We start from the raw sequence: 27,924 nt of genomic DNA on the forward strand, positions 1-27,924 counted from the left end.
TTATATACGTCTTTTGAAGCACCACGATTGTATTTATTGAGCATTTGTTTGCACCAATTGACGCAAGCATCTTTTTCAGTTTTTGTCAAATTGTGTGGGATTCAACGAGAACATACCTTTCTCACAGCTAAATGATCATGTAATATTTTATATATGCTGGTGGAACTAATGCCTATGGTTGCCTCAATCCAACACTATGTCACATGACGCTCTTGCAGTATTAGGTTTTGCACAGCATCAATGTTTTCTTGAACAACAACTGATTTTGGACGACCTTCGCGAATCTCGTCGGTGAGCGAATGGCGGCCACGATTAAATTCGTTATACCAGCATTTCACAGTGGCAAAGGATGAGGCTTCATCGCCAAATGTGGAAGTAGGTTGATCGATGCACTCTTGTCTTGATAATCCACGTCGAAAATCGTTATGGTCAATAATGCCAGACGATTCCGTGCAAACGTCAAATCGCACCTAACTTCAATCAGTGTTGCCAATGCTCAAAATATAAATAGTGGCCCTCGTATAAATTTATAAATATTCTGAACTACTATGAATTGTCCTAATTTTCCCACGTCAGTATCGGTAGGAATGGGTAATAATATTGGCACTGGTATCAGTATCAGTTGTCAGTGGTATCAGTTCAGCCAAAATTTCTGCATTACCTAATGTAAAAAGTATAAAATTTATATTGGCACTTGGGGTTGGTTTAAATATGATACTTTAAACATACTGTGTGCCTGAAATGATTTGTCTAGCGTATGACTGGGTTAGTTTAATATTTCATACTATGTATACTGTACTCATTCAGTGACATAAGTTACTGTACTGTAAAGTGCTTTCCTGTGCATTGCACCACACCCTGAAGGCATACAGGGGGTGTGGGGTTAGGGCCCCACACTTTCTTGATCTTGGCCAAGCTGGGGGTGATGTGATCAGCACCACACCCCTGGCCACCTTTACCCCCCAGAGTTTCCTCCAGGTACCCACTTTATACGATGCTGGGAGGGCACCGGAGCCACTTGAACAGGTTGAAAAAGTCCCATTCTCCCCTGCTGGGGATCGAACCCGGGTCTCTTGCATGGTAGTCAGATGGTATATTCTTTTTTATAACTCTGTCTTTTCTCATAATACTGTTATAAGGTTGCATGTAATTAACATAAATTATATGTTACACATGTATAAGACTATAAATTATCTTTAAATTAAAAAATAATAATAACAAGAGGTATTAGGCCTTACCATGACCTGAAGTAGAAACTATAACTTAATTCAAGAGTTGTTTTAAACCTATATTCTACAGTGAGATGATTCCTCTTGTGTGAACACAGTTTACATTGCAGAACCTACGTTTTCCCTTATGGTGATTCTAAGTCAAAAAGATTACATGAAGATGGTTCGATTCATAATGGTTACCAAGATAATGTACGTAAAATGATGCACAAGACAGGATAGAAATTACAGATAAAATAAAAATACTAACCTAAACACTCTGTTCTTTACTTAAGAAGTACTACATCAGTAAATCTGCTATTTCTTATAACTGAAAATAAGTTTACATTACTTCACTCTTGAATGCATGTCAAAACATACTGGTGTTACCTGATTTTGGTAAAAGCATCAGTGATGCAATGAACGACAATCAGGTTAGAAAACCAGCGACTGAGATGCTGGACCATTGTGCCAATATAACGTGATGCTGCAGGTACGGGTCAACGAATTTAGTAACATGGTGTGTTTTTACAGTGTACATTGATATACTTATTTTTCACTCCTTGTACACATGGTTAAGACCTTTTTCATCATCATTAATGAGAATGAAAATTTTAATTCAGGAAGGTATAGAAATTATGGTTTATTGCAATCCAAACATGTAGGTGAAATTGTATCTGTTGCAAATATGCTGCCAGAGTACAAAGTGAAAGTGTACATACAACGCCTTGTCACCAAGTATACATCTTCAAGCTGATGTTTGCATGCTGTAAGGTGCATCTACTATGCATCTAAAAAATTGGGAAAATCAACATGTTATCAAGTATGACACACCACATGTTAAAGAAAGCCATGTCTATAGATTGGGTTCCACAGTTCCATGTTGTGTTCATATGGTACCAGACATCCTGTTTCTTGTATTGTTAATTCTATCCCATGTGAAAGCCTCACCTGTGAAAATATGAATGAATGGTAGTAGTGTCCTATTATGGTTCAACCAGTGACAAAATTGCAGTAGCTTGTCGCCATCTCCTGGGACAAACCGTCTGCATGCAATATGCACCATATGTGAGGACACACATCATATTCTGGTAGTCGGGCTCCACTATACCATGCACAATGTGCTCATAATCAGCATTTTGTGCAGATGCACGTTCCGATGTCACATGCACATAAAAAAATTCCCTAATGTCTCGATAACCATTATGAATCGGACCAATGTTCATACAACCTTTTTTGCTTATAATCATCAATACTTTCACCAACTGGAATATTGCAATTTTGCCTGAAACACCCTGTGTGCATAGAAATATAGTGATTCTTTACCATGCAAAACTGGAGAGTCTATATGAAAAAGAAAACCATATACTGTAATATACGGACCATGAATCAAGTCATCACTTCCTAGATGCTCTGCATATATTGTCTATCCGAACAAGTGATATACAAACACATAAGTAAAAGGCAAATATTAATGCAACATACATCTTTCCCTGTTTTTTTCACATCTTCCCTGCTCTTCTTCGCTCCCTTGGTTTCCTTGCCTTTCTTCAGAACCCTCTGCACAGCTTCAGAACTATCAATCTGCAAGAGCAAGAGTACTGACAATTTATTCAATGATGAAAAGAAGCAAAAAACAACTAAATGATGGCCAGAGACTGTTGTGCACAACATATTATGTATCTTCATGCATTTTCATATTTGTAATTTTGTCATGTATGTGGAAATCTAGCCAGATACAAGTTCTTAGGTTCTTATTATATGTTCTATCTATGTACATAATTCTTTGTAGCATGAAGCCTATTCTCTAATGGTTGAGGGGCTGATTCTCGCAAACTTCCATAAATGCTTTTTACTATTGTGAAAAGGATTGATTGATATATTTATTCACCTTTAGTGAATACACTAATCCATCTATCCTAACATTTTGTAAGTGATAGAGTCCCATTTTCTAATAATTAAAATTGTACTAATACTAAATATAAATATTGGCCTCCCCGATAGCATAGTGGTAGCGTCGTCACCTTGTAATCAAGGGGTCCCAGATTCAATACCCAGTGGAGGCACATAGTGGTTCGGATCCCACTTTAAATTGTAGGTCCAGTCCCGATTAACCTTACTGTGCATAAAGTGGACTTAAAACACCAAATGAATCAATCAAGCAATCAAAACTCTTGTGTATTTTTTATCTTTATCTTTTTAATGCCCAAATCACAAGAGACTAGATTTCCTGCTGGATTTTCCAGTTGGACTTGGACTAGTTGTGTGGTACTGGCTCATCTGCTAGTTTTCATCTCACATCATACTTGTTACCGTACTTGGTATATTTTTGTACCTAAAAGGCATTGTGCAGAGCAGACATGCTAAGAAGATGGATGAGCGATTCGAAGAATGTTGTACAAGAATAGCCAGCCACTGGTGTTATCAAAAATTAAAATTAAAATAATTAAAAGAAAAGTATTGTCTAGAAATTGCCTTCAAAGAAAACATGGTAATTAAGGTGTACTCAACAAGCTTTTTAATGAACTCTGGTATGTACAGTGGAATCCCAATTTTACATTACATTACCAGTTGAACATTATACATTCAATCTTCATGGTCCCATAGAGCAAAATGCTATAAAATTTTCCTCAATTTTACATTTTCTCATATTTTAAGTTTTTTCAGCTTGGTCCCGCGAAAAACGTAAAATCGAGGTTGCACTGTATATTCATACATGTGATGCACAGAATTCATTCATAAAAAAATAGTTTGTTCAAATAAGTATGCCAAACATTTAATGCACCAGTAGATTATCATTATCGGCTAATCACAATTGTCATGTACAAATGTTATTGCTTTGGATAAATTCTTAAATATTAATGAACGCAAATGTACATCATCTCGGTTATAGAAACCACAGACAAAATCTTTCGATTGGCAAACTCACAGATTATCTTCACATGACTAAACTTTTGCTCTGATTGATTGATCCACATAATCTTGCAGAGAAAGCTAGTTGCAATTAGAACATGGTCTAATAGTCAAAACCAGTCTAGCAGCTAGCACAGTAGCCAGTCCAGCACCAACTAGGGCATTCCTACTGGAAATCCAGTTGTTTGATTCAGCCTTTAGTGTAGACATTAACCACAAGGCACCAGGGTATAACAAGCAGTGCCGGATCTACAAATGTTGGGCCCCCAGCAAAATATTACCAAAGGCCCCTCTACCTACCTACATTTACAAACACACATACACACATATATAATGTATGTGTGTGTGTAATTCTTGATCTCATGTTATCAAAGTCACATATAAGGGCCTAGAGTGTGATTGAAAAGTCCCTTAACCCGGGATCGGTCGTGCACAGTTGCTGGTGAGCACAGTGCTCACCCTTGCTTTTCAGGCATACATCACCGTATTTTCATTTTTTTAAATTTATTTTTTGTACTGGTAAGGATCTGTTTAATATTTGTTTTTTTCAAACAGCGTAGTATACATCGTCGAAGCCAACAAGTCTCAGCGTTAACAAAAGACGCATGTTTCTTTGATGTAGTTCCATCTGATCTCCAGAAATCTGATATGATATAAATTCACAGCAACACTTTTCGAATTCTCTATTAACACGACAAGAACATATAGGTATGAAAACTCACTAGAAACAGGATAGACCTGTTGACTAAATAATGCACAAATGTAAATAAAAAAAATATATAACATAATCGGTTGCATGTGAGCTCTGCACTTACTCTGACCCTTTTTCCACAACAATGGTCTCTCTAATAATACCGTTTACGTCATCTCATAAAAATATGATCAGGTCGCTCGTGAAACTCTAAAAGTCAGCTAGAGAGCACCACAGGCCAATATTTTAAATACCGTTAAAATGGCACTTCATTAAAATTTAAAGTGAGCCGGCGCTCACCCGTGACCAATCGCAGGTTAACACCCGCTATAAAAAGTAAAGGAGTTAGGCTGGGTACAATGGGTCATGATAGAAACAGGTTAGGCTTAAAAGGAACCACATTGGAGTTAGGCTGGGTACAATTGGTCATGATAGAAACAGGTTGGTTAGGTTTAGGGGGAACCACATTGGTGTGTTTCAAGCGGAATATTGAATTCAACTCAAAATTTTTAAAATGGGAAGGGGGTGATGTGATATATATGTGACACTGTTTTCTGACACCTGGAAAATGACACATTTGTTCAAATTATGCAGTCATAACTTTTTCCTGATTAAAGATAGGTTGAAGGAACCTTCACTACTGCATTTCTCGTGAAATCCTACTCTGATCTGATTCTAGTCTAACTGCCATGCAAGAAACTCAGGGTGGATGAACTAAGGTTGGAATTTTTCCGGCCTTGTCCCCGCATAAAGTGGCTCCAGGGCCCACCCAGCCTCAAATCAAATGGTACCCTGGTGGGGGAAGAGTAAAGGCAGTCGCAGAGTGGTGCTGATCACATCATCTCCAAGATGGCCACCATAAAAAATATGTGTGGCCCTACCCTCACATAACCTAAATGTGCCTTCAAGGCACAGTGCTATATGCACAGGGATCTTTAACTTTACCTTCACCTGTATATATTAGATTCATTTCTATACTCCTGAATAACTAATTTTTATTTCTTACATATACATGTACGAACCCTCTACTATGTCAATGGTTGATATATATATATACGGGAATGATTTTATGGTTACCAGATGACAAACTTTAAAAAAGAGGATATTTCTAGAGTGCAAAAAGTTAACTTTCAATGAAGATGCAGCACTTTGAACACACATTTTGTGCTTACTGGTGTTTTGGTGAGCTTATAAATCACACACCCCTGTAAATCAATTTTACAGCATTTTCTTATAACTAATAATAGGCCTCATTATAGGCAAATATCTGAATATTCTAATATTTATTCACTATGCCCATAATATGATACGGTTGTGAAACTTGGTCTCTTACTTTAAAAAAATAACATAAATTGGCATTTTGCCTCAGAGTTGTTTCTTCCAGGCCTAAAGTACAGCGCCTAGAATAACGTAGTGTGGAAAACGGCATGCTTCTGCGCTCTCAGGCTGGTTCCACTCGAAAATCATCCGCTAGAGGCGCTGGTGTTGACCCCGGTGCTTGGTGTTCGACTGCTTATAATGGAAGTAAATGGAGTTTTCGCTGCAACGTCTGATTCTTTTACATGAAGCATTTCTTTGAATGTGATAATTGCTATGATATTTGGTACAGTGGTCGCGAAGATATTAACGAACGTTCTAGACAGTCGACCACGTCCTGTTATCGTCATACTTTCGTTAATAATACGGGAGAAAAAATACGCGTGGAATGCTCTTGGCAACTAAATTTTTGTGTTGAATTAGGTTCATTATTATTATCACCATCATCATTTCTTTTATAGATATACACACTGAGGCATTTCAATTTTGGATATGTACTGTCTCTTTTCTTCCACTTTAAACTAATCGCGGCGATGATGATAATGATGATTGCATGAAACGACAAGGGGAACCCCACAAAACTTTCTTAGTGCCATGGACATGAGTGTAAGGAAACTTTCAAACCAATGAGACAAGCGACACGGGATGTTCACACTGTCACACTAGTGACACACACTTCCAGACTGTAAAATAGCATTCATTGCACATGAGGGTCCAAACAGCAAACGACACGTTCATATGGCGTATTCGCGTGCTACTTGTTACTTCGGTCGGAAAGCTCCTTAAAGGAAGGGTGCTGAGACCGAAGTGACGCGCTACAGGGAGAGTTCCCAACTAAGTGACAAGCAACATGGTGCCTTCAGTCTGACACGATAAACCGCACAATACAACAACAGATCTAGGCGACACAATAAGTCACACGTGTCGCTTTGTCACTTCTGCGTTGCTCAGACTGGGCCATTTCCTCAATAGATTGCAACATGTTGCCGTGGTTTGTTGTTCGCGCATACGGGATGCAATGAGTGTCTTGCTTTAGTGAGATTGCGCACCAAAGCGACAAGCGGCACGCGACACTTATCGCTTGAGGATTTCACCAACCAAACGCTGGCCTGTGCTTCCCGTCATGCCGCTACGATGTGAAATGTTGCTCTTGATTGGCTCCTTTCCAAGCAACATGTGTCACTTCGGTATGAAAGTTGCCTTGGACTGAATGACCCGTGTTGCTTTGGTGTGAAATCCTCGTATCGTTTGTCGCGTGTCGCTTTGGTGTAAAATCTCCTTGAGGAAACGGTGCAGTCAGAGCTTCTGTCCCTACGGTTCGAAAGGCTGCATTGATTTCCGACTGCTCGCTTTCAAGCGACATTTGTGGTTTGTCGCCTCGGTATGAAATATCTCTCAGGATACTATTTATATTCTAATAACATAGAAAAATAAACTCTAATACACAGTCCAAGACCTGACGTCCGGAATCACATTACGATGTTTCTTCTTGTGTTACGCATGCTATTTATTTATTAATTTTATTTTACTTTTCTTTCCAAATTAATGCCAAATCACTCCACAAATATAACTGTTTCCATCAATTCACTTACCGCCTTTCTAGAGAAACAAATCTACACAATATATTCCAAAAACTAACTAAGCCGCATTACTTTCATAACAAAATTAGCACCGGGGTCGATCGCACTGCCATCTACTTGTCATCGTCTCGGGGAACCAGTTTCTTGGGTCGTTTTCCACACTACGTTATTCAAGGTGCTGTACCTAAAGTTAGGAAACCGTTTTTGTAAGTCATCACTAAAAACACTTTTGCGTTTCGGAATGGTTCAGATCACTGATCGGCAGAACTTCACTTCTCCACTACCATGTAAAAACTAAGAGTACAGCAGTAAAAAATTACCATTTATTTCTGAATTCTGTCATGAAACTCAAATCAAAGTAAGCTGCAGCTTATCGCATATTCTCACCTATTCTTACCATGAATTGCGGTAGAGGTCACAAATGCATTGAAATCAACACCTCACACTGCGAGCAGCGACAACAGAAGAGACACAAAAGTCCAACAATTTTTCTTTGTTGGAAGAAAAATTTATTGTCTTTGCCCTTACAATTGAGTGTTGTATTTCCTTAATTTGAAATTGAAAACGAAAAAAATATTAACAATTATTTACAAATAACATTTTGTTACTAATCTTGAAGTTAAGCAGTTGACTTTTTCTCAGAAATGAGGATATTTCCAAATTTACCTACCAACTTTCCTGGACCATTTTTAGAACCTGAAAAAAGGTTTCGTCTGGGTAAAAGAGGACGTCTGGTAACCCTAAATGACTTGCATTGCTGCACAGGTTACAGTGAGCCCACGTGTGTTTCTCACTCAGGGAGAACTCCCCCAACCCTAATAGTGGAGTCACCTTTCGCTACGTCACTTCACTTCCATTTGGGATCATCTCCTGAGCGGTGAGCTGTACTATTTGTTAACCTCTGATTTTCACAATTTGGACTCTCCAAGAAAGTGGGTGGGTTTCTGTGCATTTCAGATATACAACTGTAATAATTATGAAAAGTTAAGGGTAGCAAATAAAGAAAAGTTGGCCTGCAATAATGGTTATCCAAAAATGAAATCTGGTGTTTTTCACTTAAACACATTAATATGTTCATTGAATCAGACATTAACATAATGCCAGAAGTTTTATTACTTGTTAGTGCAAGTCATTATACACACCATAAACAACTCTACAGACAGACATCCAAATAGAATTCTACCTTGGACCACACAATGATTCAAGTTGTAGCTTACATGTTGCCCACCAGTTGCTAGAAAACTTTGTCTTGCCACAGATTAGAATGGGGAAGGACTAAGTTTCCAGCAATTCCCAGTGGAATGCAAGGCCGAAGGAGGTCCCACTGTGTGAACACCACATACTTCATATCTGACACCAATGGATTTCTTCTTTAAGCACTATGTACAAGATATTGTATAATGAAAAAAGAAGTCCAATTCCAACAGCAACCATGTAAGCTATTCCAACGAATATCCACACCTGAGTGTGGAATTCCGTTTTTGACGTCTGTAGAACTAACTGTAACTAACGGGTAACAAAAATTGTTACATTGTATTTTGATTCTGTATATGTGTACTTTCTTTTTTAAGTAACTTTGATGAGCCAATATCAACTAATGTCATCACTATGTTGGATATGATAAATGATTGTAACAATATACAAATATATATTATCTCTCTCTCTCTCTCTCTCTCTCACACACACACACACACACTCACTAGCCCCTCCCTACAGTAAAGATATTATTACCTTCTTATCAAGAGCTCTTGCAATAGCCTGTAACAATTCATTTGTTTTCTCAGGATCATGGCCTGAAACAATTTTAGTTGGACGAACTGTAAGTTGAACTCCCGTTGCTAATTCTGAAATTAGAAAGGCTACTGTAAGATTACAAATTCAACTAACTAAAAATAATAATTACTAGTTGATTATGGAAAACAACAATTTATCTATAAATGCACCAGTAATTATACAAACACAATTATATTTATTACCTCCTGATAAATATAAAAACAAAACTTAAAAACACTCTTTTTATTTCTCTTGTTTTATACAGATTTTTTTTGTATTTATTCTTTCATCTATTTAAGCATTTCTTATTGTTGCAAATAACTAAAAAAACTAAACAAAAGTAATATAAAATTCTCTAGATGAATGGAAAATTGATCAAGGCACACTTCCAAGACAGAACTCACACATGCCATTTTATACACATTTCTATGACAAAACTTGTCACAATCATCCCGTGACCTATGTTTACTATTAATATATCATTAAGGTTCTGCACTAAATGTTTGAAATTTGCCTTGTAAAAATGTTTCAAGATTTAACACCTGATGATCACCATCGAAGGAAAAATTTCTGTAGTGACCCTCAAGAGTTCACATAGGAGATTCTTTTTCCGATAAGGCTGTTTTTTGGTGATGAATCCACCATTTTTTTATGTAGTAAAGTGAATAAACACAATGTTCATATATGGAGGATGCAAAATGCCCATTCTATTGCTGAAGTTGGCCATGACTAGACCTCGGATTTTTAGGTTCTAAAAAGTGTGCTTTTAGGTTCCTAAAATAGGCTCTAAAAATCCTAAAATAGGTTCTAAAAATCTTGAAATAGGTTCTAAAAATCCTAAAATAGGTTCTCAAAATCTTAAAATAGGTCTTAAATATCTTAAGGTAGGCTTGAAAAATTTTGAAGTAGGTTCAAAAAACCTTAAAATAGTTCAAAATTCCTGAAAAATGCTGATTAGGTATAGTCACCGGCAATGAAAATGGGATACCTATATCTTGCATAACATTATGTGTGTTGCCTAACCCTTCGGCGATGGCAGAACTTACCCTTGGAAATTTGCAATTAAAATCCACTCTTCGCCGTATAGTTAGGCAAAAATCTTTTTTCACGTTATCCAGTCAAACTCTGCAATTTTGTCTGTGAGAATCGATCATCTTATATTTCAACAGAAACATAGTCAGTGCTGCAAACATCAATGCTGAAATGTTAGTTTGCAAGGCGTGAATGCCACAAAGTACCGAAGTGACGCGAAAAGTGAGCAAGACCACACAGATCAGACCACTTTGGACTGTACAGGTAACAGTGGCACCAGACATTTGGGCTTTGAAAAATCACCATGGACTTGGAGGAAAGGAAATCGACAGAGAGTACGTTTCAAACACGTCCGTCATTGAATTTTTTCATGACCAAACAAAGCAAATGCCTCTGTGTGACATAAAAATCCGGTAAAAACCTTTAAAAATATATAAAAACCTTCAAAAAGGCTTGATTTAGGCACATAAACCTAAAATAGGATCTAAAAATCAAAATAAGTTTTTTTAGGTCCTATAAAACTTCATCAGTCATTGAGTTTTTTTAATGAAATGCTGACATCACTTATTATTTCTTACATACCTGTAAACAAAAAAAATAGGTTAAACCCTAAAATCCGAGGTCTAGTCAAGACTTCCTCAAAGTGAATGTGTCCTGAGCAATGCTGAAAATAAAGATTCACAGTCCGTTCTTTTTTGCGGAAGACACAGTAAGGAGTCTGGCATATCTGGATATGCTCACTGAATGACTGCTATACTCATATTAATGAAGACAGTGTTGATTTCTTAAAGCAACGGGATGGAGCCTCACCCTATTCCCACTTCCTTCTCTTCCTGCAAGCATCCAAGAACTGAAAATGTGAATCAGAAACTACCACTGACATGCTGCAATGAGGTTAAGACAAACTGAGCTATCATGTAGATTCTGCAGAGTGAGGAACAGTGTACATACAGAGCACCAATTTTTAAAAAACTAGGAGAGTTTTCTTACAAGTACTCATTTTTTAAAAAAAATCTTACAATCATTCTGAATAACCCCATATAAAAAAGGGTATATATGTTATATATATTGGTATATTCTTAATGCTGTTGACTTATAATAAAGGGGTCCCAGTTCAGTCCTAGTGGAGGCAAAGTGGTTTGAAACCCATTTACAATATCTGAGCATCAATTGAATTCAAAACAAACCTTTTCTCATAAAAAGCCAGATATTTTAAAACTTGCTTGTCTTACCATTTGTGGTCAATCTATTTCAGTTTCTTCCTCAGTTTTAAGGCTACCATGCACTAGGTAGCCAGGCCACGTGGTCAAAATACACTGTGACTTGCTTTGTAACTAGTTTTAGCAGCCATTAAGTCAAACTATACACAATACATATAAAAACCAGGATATATATACATCTATATAGGTAGAGCCGATACCACTTTGAAACGATATCAAACTTCTACAGAAGAGCTTTCTCGTACTGTTCAAGTGAAGAAGATTTGAAGGAAGAAGTTACCATAGTGACGGACATAGGACTTCAAAATGGATACACAGTACATCAACTCTCTACATGGTGCAGCAAAGCAGAAATGCAAGTATGACAACCTAACCCACTCCACCCAGCCAGCAGTGATAAAGCTAAATGGATTGCCTTCCTTTACCACCAGACTACATCCAACTGCCTAGTCAAGACCTTGAAACAATATGACATAAAACTCGCACACAAACCAATGAACAAAATAGCCAGTGCTCTAAGCAAACACAAGAGATCATTCCTTTCCCCACTAGACAACCCACGTGTATATGATGCCCAGTGTGAGTGCAACTCAGACTACATTGGCAGATCCATCAGATCTGTCAACGAGCGTATACAACAGTACACCCTAGTACATTTGCTAGCCAATGGAGGTTGCTGTTTTTCTATACAGGAATTAGTCTCACTTTCGCTGTGACAGCCTTTGTAAAAACAGAAGAGTTGAAGAAAAAAGAGAAAAACAAGAATATTAGAATAAAGTAAGAGAACAACTAAACTAAGAAACATTTGAAGATAAAGATATAGAGGAAATGTGGCAAAAAGTCAAAGATATAATACTCAAGTCAGCAGAAGAGGTTTGTGGGAAGAAAAGAGTAAATACAGGTAGAAAAAGAACCAGATGGTGGAATGAAGAGGTGAGAAAGGCATTACAAGAGAAGAAAAAAGCATGGAAGAAATATATCAATACAAGAAGAGATGAAGATCAATTAGATTATCTAGAAAAAAGAAACACAGCTAAAAGAATAGTGAGAGAAGCAAAGAGGAAAACATGGGCAGAATTTGGAGAAGAAGTGGAATCACAATACAAAGAGAATAAGAAAGGATTTTGGTGCATAATGAAAGGAATAAGAGGAAAAGGTCGAAGAAAAGTAAGAAGTGTAAGAAACAAAGCAAATATTCTGGAAACACAAATTGAAAATGTGTTGAAAACATGGAAAGAATACTTTGAATGTAAAGGAAGACATAGGAACAGCATTGGAAAACATAAGATCTGGAGAGAAGAGAAATTACCAGTAGAATTGGAAAAGAACAATATTATACCACTGTATAAGAAAGGAGACTCAACCAACTGTGAGAACTATCGTACAATATGTCTATCCACCATAGCACTTAAAGTATACTCAAAATATTGGAATTAAGGCTAAGGAAAGATATAGAAAAGGATATGGAAGAACAGGCTGCTTTTCGTTCTGGGAGACAAACACAAGATCACGTTTGTTTGTTTGATTGATTTGGTGTTTTAAGTCCACTTTATGCACAGTAAGGCTAATCGGGACTGGATCTACAGTGGGATCCGAACCAGTATGTGCCTCCACCCGGTATCGAAACCGGGACCCCTTCATTACAAGAAGACGACGCTAACAAGATCATGTATATTCCATCCGAACAATATGTGATAAATACTTAGAAGAAGGAAAAAAGATGAACTTAGTAATAAAATCAACATATAAAAGAGTAGATGGAATAGTAAGATTGGATGGAAAGATGTCAGACACATTTAAGATGGAGAAAGGAGTGAAACAGGGGGATAGCTTGAGCCCGCTACTCTTTATAGTATTTTATAGTATTTATGGATGAAGTTCTAAATGTATGCAAAAGAAAAACAGCAGAAGAAAAGTGAGTAATTGGAATATGAGACCGATACATTGCCAAGCATTAGTATATGCAGATGACATAATACTAATAGCAGATACAGAGAACAAGCTACAAGAGGCGGTTACAGAATGGGCAGAAGTGGTAAAGGCTAAAAGAATGATTGTAAACACAAATAAGAGCAAAGTGATGCAAATAGGAAGAACGGAATAAGTAATAGAAAGAATACACATAATATGCAATGGAATAGAACTGGAGCAGACAGAAAGATACGAGTATCTGGGAATAATCATAAACCAGACAGGAAGAATAGATGATAAAGTGATGAATAGAGTAAGGAAATCTAACAATGCATAATACCAACTAAGCCAGAACATTTTCGGAAAAAGGGAAATAGATACCAAAACTAAACAAGTGTATAAGTCTGTAGTGGATCCAATTCTACTATACGAAAGTGAAAGCTGGCCAGTAAGAGGAAAAGAAGTATGACAGTTGAGATGAAATGCTTCCATAGGATAGTTGGTAAAACGAGAAGAGCTAGAATACATAATGAAAGAATCAGAGAATAATTAAATCAGAAGCCAATAGAAGAAAAACTGACACAAAGACAATGAAATAGGTTCGGACATGTGGTGAGAATGGACGAAGATAAAAAAGCAAAACAATTTATGGAAGCTAGAACAGAGGGAAGGAGAACAAGAGGTAGACCCCGGAAGACATTCGAAAAGGAATGTAAGAAATAGGACAAACGAAATGAAAAGGAATAAGAGAAATGAAGAGGATGGCAAAGGAATGGGAGAGATGGAAGGAGTGGATAGAGGCAACCCCGACGCTATGAGGCAAAAGAGGAAAGAGGAAGAAGAAGAAGAAGTGTATCATGCCTTGTATTCCAGGTCTACAGAAATACACATTAGTATTACACTATATCTTACATTTTAACTTAATCTCAGAACCTCTGTTTCACAAAAAATTATGTCAACTGCCAGATTGTGAAAACTTGTTTGGAAATTTGATTTTGGTCAACACTTATTATGTTTCGACACATGCCCACAATTCTTCAACAAATGTTTTATTACTATGCATATAAAATTCACTTACTGACAGTTTCTATTAGCTTTTGAAGGAATGCAATTTTGCTATCTTTGTCCTTCACATTGTCAGACACCATTTCTTCAGGAGTATAGAGACCTTCAAGGAAACCAGTATCCTGAATCACCTGAAATGAAAAAAAGAAATATATCAATGATGAGAAAAATTAGTAAGGAAACTAATATTTCAAATAGATGTATACTGGATTCAAAACTATACCGTCAGGACCTCCATATGTACAAATATAATTCAACATAACCCTAATCTTAGCTGTACACACAAAGTCCCAAGTTCTGATGGTGTAAATCAGATATCATTATCATAATACTCATGTGTTGTGTTCATGAATTGCATTCTATATCAACATGTATATAAACACACACAACAGGTTTTCTGATTACTTATTTTTGTGAATAGCCATTTATTAATCCTGTGCTTATATTATCTCCCAAGTAGGTGGGTCAAGTGTGGTGCACTTAGCAATGATCCTATTTGCTTACAGCATTACCATGTACACATTTTGAGTAGGCTAGGATTGTTATGTTTGACTGCTTAAGTATTTCAGTACTTTCCTTCATCCCTTGCATGTGTATACATTTTCCATGGGTAAAGAATGCTTCAGACAGCAGCAAGACGTGAGTACCATCACTTGCATAACTTTTCATGATATATTTCCTCATAACTTAAATCTTTTTGTCTTTAAAATGCACATATTAGTTTCTATCAACTTCAGACTTGTTCCACAATCATTTTCACCACTGTAAATGAATTACTCATATTCTAGTACAATTTGTAAAATCATTACAAAATCAAAACATGACCAACATATATGGTGAGAGAATGGTGTGGAAAATTAAATAGAAATGACTATTCCATTATTAATTAACAATATAGTTTCTTACAATTATTCACCATTATTAGTTTAGCATATTTTAACGGCACAATCACTATTCTGAAAATTCAGAAGCCATAAAAGCCCAAGTTATGATTGTTGAATTCCAAACTAACCATTGTACACATGCACCTTTAATGTGGTTCATAGGCATATCCTGAATTTTTTGTAGGAGTCAGGTCATTGATAAAACTAATAACATTGGGTAGACTTTTCTACAGAGCATTCCCTGACATTCGCTACGAGACTCGGCTGCAAGCGGTCTGGCATCAGCGATTGTCTTTCCTGGTGAACGGGGCTCGTGACAGTTGCATGCTACAGTGTTTTTTGTTCTTTTTTTCGCTCTCCCTGCCTTCGCTCTCTTTCCCTTCTGTTGATGTTGCAGACTGATGCCAGTATAATCCTCTCTCGGAAGTTGAATTGTGTCGCATCCGTGTGTTGAAGATTGTGACTTAATATGGCACCACAAAAGTTTACAATACAACAAAGGATTTATCTTGTCGAGTGTTACTTCGGAAAGAGGAATTGTGGAGAAGTGCGACGACGTTTTGCAACAAAATTTCCTGGGGTTCCCGTTCCACATAGGACCACTATATTAAACCTCGTAAAAAAGTTTAGAGTAACAGGGTCAGTTCTGAATAAAAGTGGATAGAAAAACCCACGTGTACTTACTGAGGAAAAACTCGATGAGATAGGACACAGGCTAGAACAATCTCCTCGGAAATCTATCCGCCGCCTCTCACAAGAAACGAGTGTTTCAAAAACCACAGCATTTAGAGCTGCTAAAATTCTTAAATTTAAGCCGTACAGAGTGACAATAGTGCATGAATTACAGCCTAGAGATAATGCGAGTCGTGTGAATTTTTGTAACTGGGTTTAATGGGAAATGGGGAAAAATTACAGTAGACAAACTTGCACGTGTAAATGCAAATTTCCTTCGGAGATACCAGGAATGTGTTGCAGCAGAGGGACATAATTTTCAACTAAACTAAACCTTCTGTAGTCAAGGTTAGTACACAAATTGAAAATTGTAATTTTAATAGCCGACTCTAGCGACTGTCGCAGACCCCGTTCACTGGGAAAGACAAGCGCTGACGCCAGGCCGCTTGCCACCGAGTCTCGTAGCGAATGCTCTGCACTTGATCCACTAAATGAATTAATATCTAGTACAACTGTTTTCTTCTTATTTTACATTTTATACAGTTCATGCACTGAAATGCATAGTTATTATTTCTTGTTATATTAACTTTTACACACCTCATTTAAGAAAAAAATTTAAAAGTTTGAGGTAAACTTTAGTCAAAGTGCATGTTGTGTGACATCTCACATAAAATAAATTTTTGGAATTTTGGAACCTGACACCATTTATTCTTTGGATTAATTGGTAAAATGTGAAAATATAAACTGTTTCCTTTCATTACTTTGTTATTCTCTTTGAATACTAACTAACTGAATTTTATTCCTGTTCTTACACATAAAAATATATGTTTTTTGTAACTTGAAATCAGTGGTGGTAATTAGGAGGTGGCCAGTTGTCCCCCAAACTTTTTGCCACTTTTGACCCAGGTATGCTAAACCTTATCTACAAAGGGAAGTAAACTGTCCTTGCCCACCTGTTTTGGTACCCAACTGCCACCACTGCTTCAAATAAATTATAATTTCATGGGAGGGTCGAAGGACTGATTCAACTCCTTCTCCTAAAGTCCATGACATGGTTCAATTTCTATTCATATTTTACACACATACGTCCTCTGCTTAGTGATTACTTATAGCATGTTTTGTGGAAAAGCATTCATTTCCTTCCACATAATACAATATGCATCTCTCTTTGCAAGCAGCCATTCGTTTACTGTTGTCTTGGATAAGTATTGCTACTGCTACTATGTCACATGACATCAGGTGCACAGGGGTTTTACTAACGCTTTCATTGTTTGGTTAGAAAGTTCAGATTTAGGGTTCTTAGCATTAAAATAACATCGCTAAATACTTTCGCCTGATCACAAGATAGTGGGACCACCGGAAAAGGACATGTGCAGAACCACATATCCTGTGCATCGTACTCGCATGTGGAAAAGAGGGGTAGAGTGAAGCATACTTCCTTATGGCTCGAATTGAATAGATGGAGGGGAAGATGAACGAAGCCTTTTGGCTGAAGGTTCTTTTGTTTGTGGTCGCTCTATACCTGATCTCAAGCACAAAACCCCCTTCAAGTCTCATGTAGTAATCCAGTGCTGATATAAGTGCAAAGAATGACTGCTCACTGGTAAGCATGGATGCTCGTATAAGCTACAGTTCAAATCATAATTTCTCCAGTAAAAAAAATACTCAGTAAATGTTTAACTGTGCTAATTACTTTCGGTAACAGTTTCATAGATCGAAGACACATTAAAATCGGATATTGTCTGTTTCCCATGGTTCGTACTTACCAATTGTGTATTGCAGAGCATAGTTCAAGGTGCCATTATGCTTTTTATACGAAAACAAACACAATTTTTCACCTTCCGACTGCTTTTATTCCTTTCTTCGCTTTCGGACCACACAATATGGCGGGCACATCTTGACTCATGTTGTGGGTATGCAGTGTTTCAACCTTCTGCACCGAAAAATACCTACTATCGTGTTCGTCACTGGTGGAAATTATACATTATGCACGGATAGCCCCACGAACCATTTCCGATAAGGTTAGGTTAGGTTTGGTTACGTTAGGCAAGCATAGTAAAAATAGGGGGGGTTGAAACACTGACGGGCTTACGTCATCAAACGTACGCAGCATCCGGTTGTCGTAAGTCAAGCAAATGAAAGCAATGGCAATTTTGGGTCGGTAAGATATTTCTCTTGAAAAATACATCATTTCCCGGTAAAATATATTCCACGATGAAAGAAAATACCTCGATGAACGTCGTAAACCTTGGAGAAACTCATTTCCGTAAGTAGTTTCTTGTGTAAAATTGAAGAAATGTGTCTCCGATGTATGAAACTGTTACCTTACTTTCTCCAAGCATCAAGTTTACTTACACAATCTTTTCCAGTATTCAAATAGACTCCCTTATACTCCACTAAAATTTGCAAAAATCATTGAACACTCAGAACCCTCACTGGCATAAATATCCTATACTCTAACAACAATGTATATCATTGATTGCTTATAATTATTCACCTTAATTAGTACTTTAAGTATTAGCATTTCAAGTTACAATGCTAACTTATTTAATCATTCCTCCATGTTTAACTTATCATCTATTATTTACAGTACGAAATAAATTGCTGTTAATTGTACTGCAGCTATTTCTAACCGCATTAGTATGTTAATATTAACTTTTCTTCATTTTGTTTCTTATGATATATTGTATAAATAGATATGGGGAAAATGTTTGTTTGCTGTAATCCCGACTTTAATAAATAAATATTATGTGGAACGAGTTTACAATAAGGACCACTGTCCAATTTCTATGAAATTTCGCCTACTCACTAATAGTGAACTCCTAATCACGAATCTGCATGTACTAATTGGCGGTCGAGTATGGAAATCGAGAAAAAAACAAAATAAACTATGTTTTCTTAACATAACGTAACCCTACCATAAGAACAGTAGCTCCACGGAACACACCATTTTCTCCGAATGGGTGTCACTTATCGCACAACACTTTAGCAACACAGTGTCATGGGAGAGCGCTTTTTCATGTTAGGCAAGACAAGGTATAGTTCTCTTAGCTAAAATATTAATTTTTCTTTGTATTTATGCTAATGGAACCTACCCTAACAGGCGTAACCTAACCTCATAGGCATTCCTCCTCTGACGTCAATATTCAAGGTAGCAAGATTGTTGTGCGTAAAGGAAGACCATTAACGAATTGCGAAAGAAAGATGGTTCCGAATTGCTGTGTATGGACAATCACTGTGGTAAATCGCAAGGTTATTTTACAAGTTCTACACGTAAATGTACAATTTTAACAAGTGACCGCCAAATATGAACTACAGATACGTCATCAGGACACCAAAATTAGAAAGTAGGTGAAATTTTATAGAAATTGGAGAGTGGTCTGGTATTGTAAACTCATGCCTAATATGTGTTTTTCTGCAAATACTTCTCGTGTGTCAGAAAACTGATGTAGTCAGGATAAAAGTGGCATTATAGTATATACGGAACAATGTAATCCATTTTGTACTAAAATGTCTTCACGTAATCCATTTTGTACTAAAATGTCTTCACCTCACAAAGTACAAAGCTTCATTTCAAAAGCATTACTATGTATTATGTTAAATACATGTAATACCAAATGACTGAAAATTGTATATTTTCGAGTGGAGAAGAAAACGTATTCTAAAATGTAACAATAAGACACTTTGTTATCAATAAGATGATCAATTTATTTTCATAGCTTAAGAACTTATGATCAATCTAAAAAGTAATAAAAATGAACATACTGCTGTAACAATATCGTGTAGAAAGCGAAAAGGTGGTTTTCTGAGTAGTTTTTCTGTTAAGGGTGGTTTCTTAATAAACTTTCCGAGTGATTCTTGTGTTCTCTTGATGATCAAAGGTTTCACATCCTCAGACATGTCTCAATAGGCATCACCACAGTAGCACCGACTGTGTATTTGACGAACACACAACAACAGTTGTAATTAGAACACATTAATAAATATCCCAAAAACTAGTAAGTTTGTGCCACACCGTGTTTACCGACATGGTTAACTTAATAATGGCTGAAAATGCAAAATAAATTCCATAACTTCCAGCCACGAAACTTCACAACTGCGACTTCGTGTCAAACAACCGCATTAGCTCAGCTGCCGCTCCAATGTTCATAAACAGAACAGGAATTCCATCCCATAATATGTGAATATGGCGTCATCTTTGTTGCCATGACAACTGATAAGCATCTCGTTGGAAGAAAAGGGGAAAATAATAAAAATATGCGAAATAAGACTGGTCTTTAACTTTTCTTTGATTCTGAGCTTTCATGAAAATAATATCTAGCTCATAAAGAGGAAAATGTATAAAATATAAGAACTCTTTCTTTGATTGTCATTTGTCTATGGTGTGTGTAGAACAAACGTAGAGCAGCATGCGACGTGTGTTTGCGACTGCGCCTAAAAATTAGTCCATAAGGAAGTCATAAGGACGCGGAGGTTGACGATACATCAGGGGCGTTGTAACGCGTGTGGCCGAACTTTCAGCAAAGTAAGATTGCATGATGTACATATATTACTGTTATTTCGGCAATACAAACAATTATTTCCTTTTATTTTAAACTTTGAAAAATATACCCAATCATGCTCTAAAGTTAATGGTAGGATACAATTTGGTATTAAGAAGACTAAGAATGCTGACGCATTCAGATTTAAAACTTTGTGTATGCGTCTAATGTTCTAAGAAAAATATTGTTTGATCTAGTAGCTATGATTTAACTCTTTAAATTTCCAGTCATAGTTTTATATACTTATGAGGGATCCGGAATATCAAGCAGGACATAACTGACTTTGCTAACCTTCCGGACGTGGTTGTTACATCTTAGAGCAACAAGATCCGATGTACAACTGTACCCGGTAAATATCGCATAATTACCCTGTACCCTTCCGAGTTTTTGAGATTTTGTTATTTTGATTATCTTTTTATGTATATATAATGTTGTGGTATAATTTAACAATACAGGGAATGTCTCCAATTTGTTTGAAATTTCGGATACTTACTAATTTGGGTCTCCTAATCACGAATCTGCACTTAAAATTTGGCGCTCACGTATAGAAATTCCTGAATTATGCCTAGCCCCATGGACCATTGACGCTAGCCCCACGAACCATTGGCGCGTGGGATGGCTAGGTTAGGTTAGGAAACAGTTAAATTTTAGGGTCGTAGTAATATCAGGAATATATATATTTGGAACAAGTTTACAATAATGGACCACTCTCCAATTTCTATGAAATTTCGCCTACTCACTAATTGTGAACTCCTAATCACAAATCTGCATGTAATAATTGGTGGTCAAGTATGGAAATCAAGAAAAAAATTAAATGAACTATGTATTCTTAACGTAACGTAACCCTACCATAAGAACAATAGCTCCACGGAAGACGCCATTTTCCCAACATTGAGAAATCAACAGGCAAGACAAGGTATAGTTCTCTTAGATAAAATATTAATTTTCTTTGTATTTATGCTAATGGAACCTAACCTAACCTCGTAGGCATTCCTCATCTGACGTCAGCAAGATTGTTGTGTGTAAAGGAAAACCATTAACTAATTGCGAAAGAAAAATGATTCCGAATTGCTGTGTATGGACAATCACCGTGGTAAATCGCAAGGTTATTTTACAAGTTCTACACGTAAATGTACAATTTTAACAAGTGACCACCAAATATGAACTACAGATACGTCATCAGGACACCGAAATTAGTAAATTGCGAAATTTTATGGAAATTGGAGAGTGGTCCGTTATTGTAAACTCATGCCAAAATGTTATATCTTAACTTACACTTGTCTTTAATATTTGCCTGCAAGTAACAACTCTGGTCCCATAAGGCATCCATAAAATATTAGGTACCGTCGACGCTCCATGCCCCGGCAATAAGGTGATGATTTTTGTGTCATTTATTAAGATTATGTTCTATACGAACGATTTGTGTTGTTTTTAGCTTTAGGAGATGTATTATAGTGGAGTAATGAGAGTTTTTTGATGTGATTATTTATGACGTCATTTTCATCATCATTTCATATCAGCAATCTGCATGTGATATGAAGGAACATGTTGTTACGTTATTTGTGTTTTGTAACTTGGAGCCGTGTTGGAAATATCTGAGATTGAAGGTTGGGAATCCTGGTGTTATGTCAGGCTGCGCAAGATGTTGTTTCGGTTCATGTCACATGGAACTGGGATTTTGTTTGCAAGGTAGGCGTGCATTTTTAGTGTGGTAAGTGCTATTCATTGAAAATGCATATTGGGGAGTGTATCGACATTTTCAGTATCTTCGTTCTTCGGCCGGGAGCCGGAGGTGTATGTCTGTTAGTTGCAGGAGGATGGTTTAGTTAGTGAACGGAAAAAATTAATGTGTCAAATGCAGTGGACGATATCGCTGGAATGTGTGGATGAAGTTAAAAATACAGCAATGAGCAGAGAGTGGCCAATTTCTTTCATTTTTCACATAGTCAATAATTTAGGCCTTGTAATCACAAATCTGCAGTTAAAATTTGGCGCAGACGTCATGCACGGGTAGCCCCACAAACCATTCATGGATAGCCCCACGAACCATGCATGGTAAGGTTAGGCAAACATAGTAAAAAATTGGGGTCGTAGTGATGTCAGGATACGCCAGGAGTGTTAGTTTTGCTGCTGTTTGGGAAATTTTACGGGGAAAATGAGCGATAGTAGTCCGGAATAGGAGTTTCTTCTGCTTACGCGGATCATATTTTGCGATCAAATATCTCCATTGTTTGTGTTTCCTAACACTGGAACCACTTTTATTTTACGTAAAACGTTGAAATCTGTCGATTAAAAAAAATCTACGTAATTCACGAGGGGGTACAGTGGGTCGACAGCCCAAATATTATAAATTTAGCCTCGAGTACCTCTCGTTCGTCTACAGTAACAAGCTGTTGTTTCTTAGATGTAGCAAGAAAGATTTATTAATGCGAAACTGTCCTTTCATTTCCTAATGTGCATTGGGCATTATTTATTCTCTGTTTATTGAGTAATTTACAGCATGTTACAATTCCGTGTATGGAGTACAATTTTAAAATACACAGAGTTGGTAATGAAGCTCTTAAGAAAAATTGTTTTGAAGCAGAAATAATAAGTAGGAGTTTTGATGTCACTCTTAAGTAAATGACCTTGCTGAGAGCGAAGCGAGGGAAAACATTTTTACAATTAATTCTTTGTTCAAACTGAAAATATATACCTATTATTAATTAAACAGAGTGCAAATACTTTCATTTCACAGTGTCTCGAGACGTTCAAACTTCTTTTTTTTTTTCCTCTCTCTTTCTGTGGTCTGTTTACCTCAGCATCTGCTTTATTCTGCCCTTGCTCTCTTTCTCTCTAAAATTCTAAATATTCTATTTTGCGAGTGAGCACTCCAATTTCTGCTGACATTTCACAGATTGAGATTAAAAAACTAAACTCTTCGAAATTTTAGAGCATCTCATAGGCTTCAGTTTGGATTTTAAGACTTTGAAATATAGTGCATGATTGGGGAGGGCCAGGTCCATGTGGGACACGTCATCAATGATTTGTGTATTCCAACTACCTTAATATAATATTTTTGATCTGTAATTTTCACATCAGTCAATGAAATCAGTCAAGGCAATTTAACAGGGTCGCTATCAAAATAACAAATCCAACATTGTTGACTTTTATTTTTCCTTAAACTTTATTCATACAACCCGTACTTATGTAAAGTTGGAAATTAGCAATTAAGAAAATAAATATTTAATGAAAAACCCCTACCAAAAGGCCAGTTAAGATGAAAAAATACTGAACGGATGTGAGGCTCTAGGGCTTCACGAAATTTGTTGTGAACCACATGTGCCTTTTTCCTTATAACAAAATGAAATTGCATGTGCAAATAGCTACATGGAACTATATATATGCATACATGCTCATAAAATACATTCTCATTGACATTTCATTGATGAACTTTGACCCCCTGGAAGATAAACTCAAGAGTTACGCCTATGCTCTGGACAATGATTGTGTTCCCTGACCAAGTCTAAAAATGCAAAGGGGAGTGGATATTAGCTGAGGCACTTGAAATTCCAAGAACTTTGACCCACATGCAGGTTTTTGCATGGCCAGTACCTTCGTGGAGTACACATTACACAAAGACAAAAGAATTCGGGAACTGCTCTGTTCCCGAATAATGACAGACAACATGCAGATGCATTGCCTTGCCCCTGTAATGGAGAATTACTTAAGGCAAAACAGGTGTGCTTCACAGTCTTTCGAAGTAACAAGGAATTTAACTTTTAATCATTGCCTATGCTAGTAAAGAATGTAAGTTTAAAAAAAAAGTCGTAAGCCTAGTACCTAGTCATATCATAAATTCTGTTATAAAGTTCAGACTGGGATGGCAACACTGGTTGGCAAGGTAACCTCGCAACGTTGGATCAAACAACAACCAGTATCATTGTGTGTGTGGCTGTGGTAGCGGAAAGGTGAATTTCACAGCGAGTCGAGTGGAGTGGGGTGTATACGAGAACCGTGTGGCAGTAATCGCACTGCACAAAGTTGGCAAATCACCATTGGGCATTTTCAACACCCTCAAAAAGCTGAATATCAGCAGGATGTTCATGCATGGGACATCAACAGATACTGTGACACAGGGACAATTGAAGACCGGCCCAGGTAGACCTTGCAGCGTTGGGAGCCAGAAGCTCGTAAAAGCAATTGTGGCACAGATTCAATGAAATCTTGTCAGGAAACAAGCAGTGATGGCTCAAGAGCTGAACATTTCGAAAATGTGCCCGAAGTGACCTAGGGACTCCATGCTTATCAACCAAGTACTGGTCACTTTCTCACTCCACAGCTTAAGATCCAGAGGGAACGGAAAACAAAAAGACTCCTTCAGCGTTAAGCAAATAGTGGCCACAGGAGGATCCTTTTCACGAACGAAAAAGTATTCACGATTGAAGTGTCTTACAATTGTCCTGCCTCAGTGATGGTTTGGTGGGGGGTTTCATACGATGGCACAACTGACCTCCACTTCTGTGAACATGGTGTGAAAACATCTGCAAAAGTGTACCAAACAACAGTGTTGGAGCCACTTGTAAAATTGTTGATCCACACCATGTTCAACAATGAGCCGTGGAGCTTCCAGCAGGACTCAGCACCGACCCACAAGGCAAAGACCACATAGGAGTGGCTTCAGGGGAATGTGCCTGATTTCATTGCTCCGACTGATTGGCCCTCCAGCAGACCCGACTTCAGCCCATTGGACTATAGGTTGTGGTCCGTTTTGGAGGGCATGGTCTGTAGGAAGAGGCATCCAAACCTTTTGAGAGTCAAGCGTTCTCTTGTGAAGCCAGTGGCGTACTTTCCCTTCGAAACTTAACGTGCTGTGATCAATGACTGACCTCAGAGACTTCGGCCGTGTGTGAAGGCCAGAGGTGGCCATTTTGAACAGTCATCGATGCTCTGTGTTGGCAAGACCTGTACCTTTGTAACATCCAAATATTAATACGGAGCGAATTTACAATACCGGGCCCCTCCCCGATTTTTGTAATATTTCGCATACTCACTAATTGAGGCCTCCTAATCACGAATTTGAAGTTAATATTTAGGGGTCACGTGTAGAAATTGCAAAATAAGTGAATTGAGTGGTCCGTGATCGGAACAGAAACCCTGGATTTCTCCACAAAAACAATGGTTATTGCAATATTTTATGTTTTAGAATGAAATTTATATATTCCTGATATTACTAATTTCCCAAATTTTAACTATGCTTACCTAACCTTACCGTGAATGGTTTGTGGGGCAACCCCTGCATGGTTCTACGACCCCAAATTTTAACTATGTTTGTCTAACCTAACCTAACCTTACCGAGAATGGTTCGTGGTGCTATCCGTGAATAGTTTGTGGGCCAATTGCGATATGGACCAATAAAAAATGTTAGTTTCGTAGCACTGTAACTGCAAAATTTCCTCACTCAATTTCACTTATTTTGCAATTTCTACACGTGACCCCCACATTTTAACTTCAAATTCGTGATTAGGAGGCCTGAATTAGTGAGTATGTGAAATATTACAAAAATCGGGGTGGGGTCCGGTATTGTAAATTCTTACCATTAATACATTGGCTTGCTCACTGTGCCTGTAGTTCATTATTAACTTTGTAACAGAATTTATGATATGACTAGGTACATACTTCAAATTGGCTTTCATTCTGTTCGTTCATCCACTGCGCTCTATTATTTCTCTTGTAGTTTACGGTTGTTACAAGCATATAAACACAATTTTTGATATAACCACCTGAAGCGTTACATCAAAACTTGTGTTTTTATGCTTGTAACAACCGTAAACAATGAGAGGAGAAAATTCTGCAGCGCAAGCAATATGTATACACAAGAAAAAAAAATCACTGTGCTCTATCAAATACAGTGTGATCCAAGAGCATAATTGAGATTTTGGCTGAGACCGAATCTTTGGTTTAAAAGAACGTGTGTTGAAAAGTTAAAGAAGAAAGTACAGAAAAAGCAACTTGCAATGCACCTGTCACTATGCACATTTATTGTGAATTGTTTTGTTATGAATGCATAACACTTTTTCAGATGGGTTGTGAAAGTTCTCCTTGTTAGCCTATTTAGACATTCTTCACTGTAGTTTTAATAAGTAAAAGTTTGGATAATGATCTCTCTTAGTGGTGATAGGTTAAGTTGATGTAGTCCGTAGACATTTGGTCAGCAATAGTTTGTTGCACCGAACAAGTTTTTGTTTCACATTAGTGATTTCTTTTCCATCCTTGGTTGTTTCTAAATTGAAATTTCAACCTAAATATTGTAAGCATGATTGTTCAAGAATTATATGTGTCGCAGAACTCATCATCAGTGCTCTGTTCACTATTTCTACATAATTATCAAAATTTTGTGAGGAAGACTTCTATATATGCTTCTTTGAGGGGGGTGGGGAGACATCTATACAACAAGTACAGCTATTTATATAACAATACATCAGCAAAGCAGTTTGCCTTTGGTTGCCATGTGGCGTGAGGCGTACAGTATGCACAAGATATTTATATATAACCAAAACTATAAGTTGAATTCAAGAGAACGGGAAAGAATTGGAGATGTAACATTGTTCTGTGCCCTTCACTGACTGTAGTCCCTGGAGAATTTGTCAAATTATTTTTTAATTGATAAATTTTTGTGTTTATGTAATATAAAATGTGATTCAGCGATTGGTAACCACAAGTAACAAAATATATTTGATCCTAAGTACAGCCCGCATAAGTGGAAAATAGGTGCAAATGATAACGTCACCAAATGTAGCACTAGAATGTTGAAAATTGCCATCAGCATCAAATCTAGCACTTCTAACAATTGTTTCACTTCTATTTTGGTTTTGTAAGTTTTCAGTGCTTCATGTTTGATTTACTTTATAATACATTTTAATGTAAAATATTTAATATGTATTGTAAATTTATTGGCTTTTGTCATTAATATTGTGTGTTTATGAAGCAGTAGGCAATGTCCCATTTTGTATTGCTTTGAATGTCATTGTGGGTGCTATATTCACTTGCACTAAGCCTTTGGGCTGTGCTGCTTTAGTCTAAGGAAACAGGGATGCTTTACTCCACCATAACCCATCTCCGCGAGCAAAAATAAACA

At 37.1% G+C, this 27,924-nt stretch overlaps 2 protein-coding genes across 3 annotated transcripts in view; one reads left to right on the forward strand and one right to left on the reverse strand.

The window, feature by feature from the left end:
* IFT54 (intraflagellar transport 54) overlaps positions 1-20,409 on the reverse strand; it is a 53,954-nt gene extending 33,545 nt beyond the window's left edge. For both annotated transcript variants that reach the window (XM_083141541.1, XM_083141533.1), the window contains exons 1-4: positions 20,032-20,409; positions 14,724-14,841; positions 9,441-9,553; positions 2,694-2,792 (exon numbers count right to left, since the gene is read on the reverse strand). In XM_083141541.1, the coding sequence (XP_082997667.1) occupies positions 2,694-2,792; positions 9,441-9,553; positions 14,724-14,841; positions 20,032-20,166 (465 nt within the window). In that variant the 5' untranslated portion in view covers positions 20,167-20,409. The remainder of the gene's footprint in view (positions 1-2,693; positions 2,793-9,440; positions 9,554-14,723; positions 14,842-20,031) is intronic.
* A 306-nt stretch (positions 20,410-20,715) lies between these two features.
* Positions 20,716-27,924, forward strand: part of LOC146003301 (uncharacterized) — a 33,287-nt gene continuing 26,078 nt past the window's right edge. The window contains exon 1 of the mRNA XM_083141555.1: positions 20,716-20,791. The gene's annotated coding sequence lies outside the window, so the exon portion shown is untranslated. The remainder of the gene's footprint in view (positions 20,792-27,924) is intronic.

Source organism: Lepisma saccharinum, chromosome 1 (assembly GCF_977018435.1).
Source record: "Lepisma saccharinum chromosome 1, izLepSacc3.1, whole genome shotgun sequence".
Lineage (NCBI taxonomy): Eukaryota > Metazoa > Arthropoda > Insecta > Zygentoma > Lepismatidae > Lepisma > Lepisma saccharinum.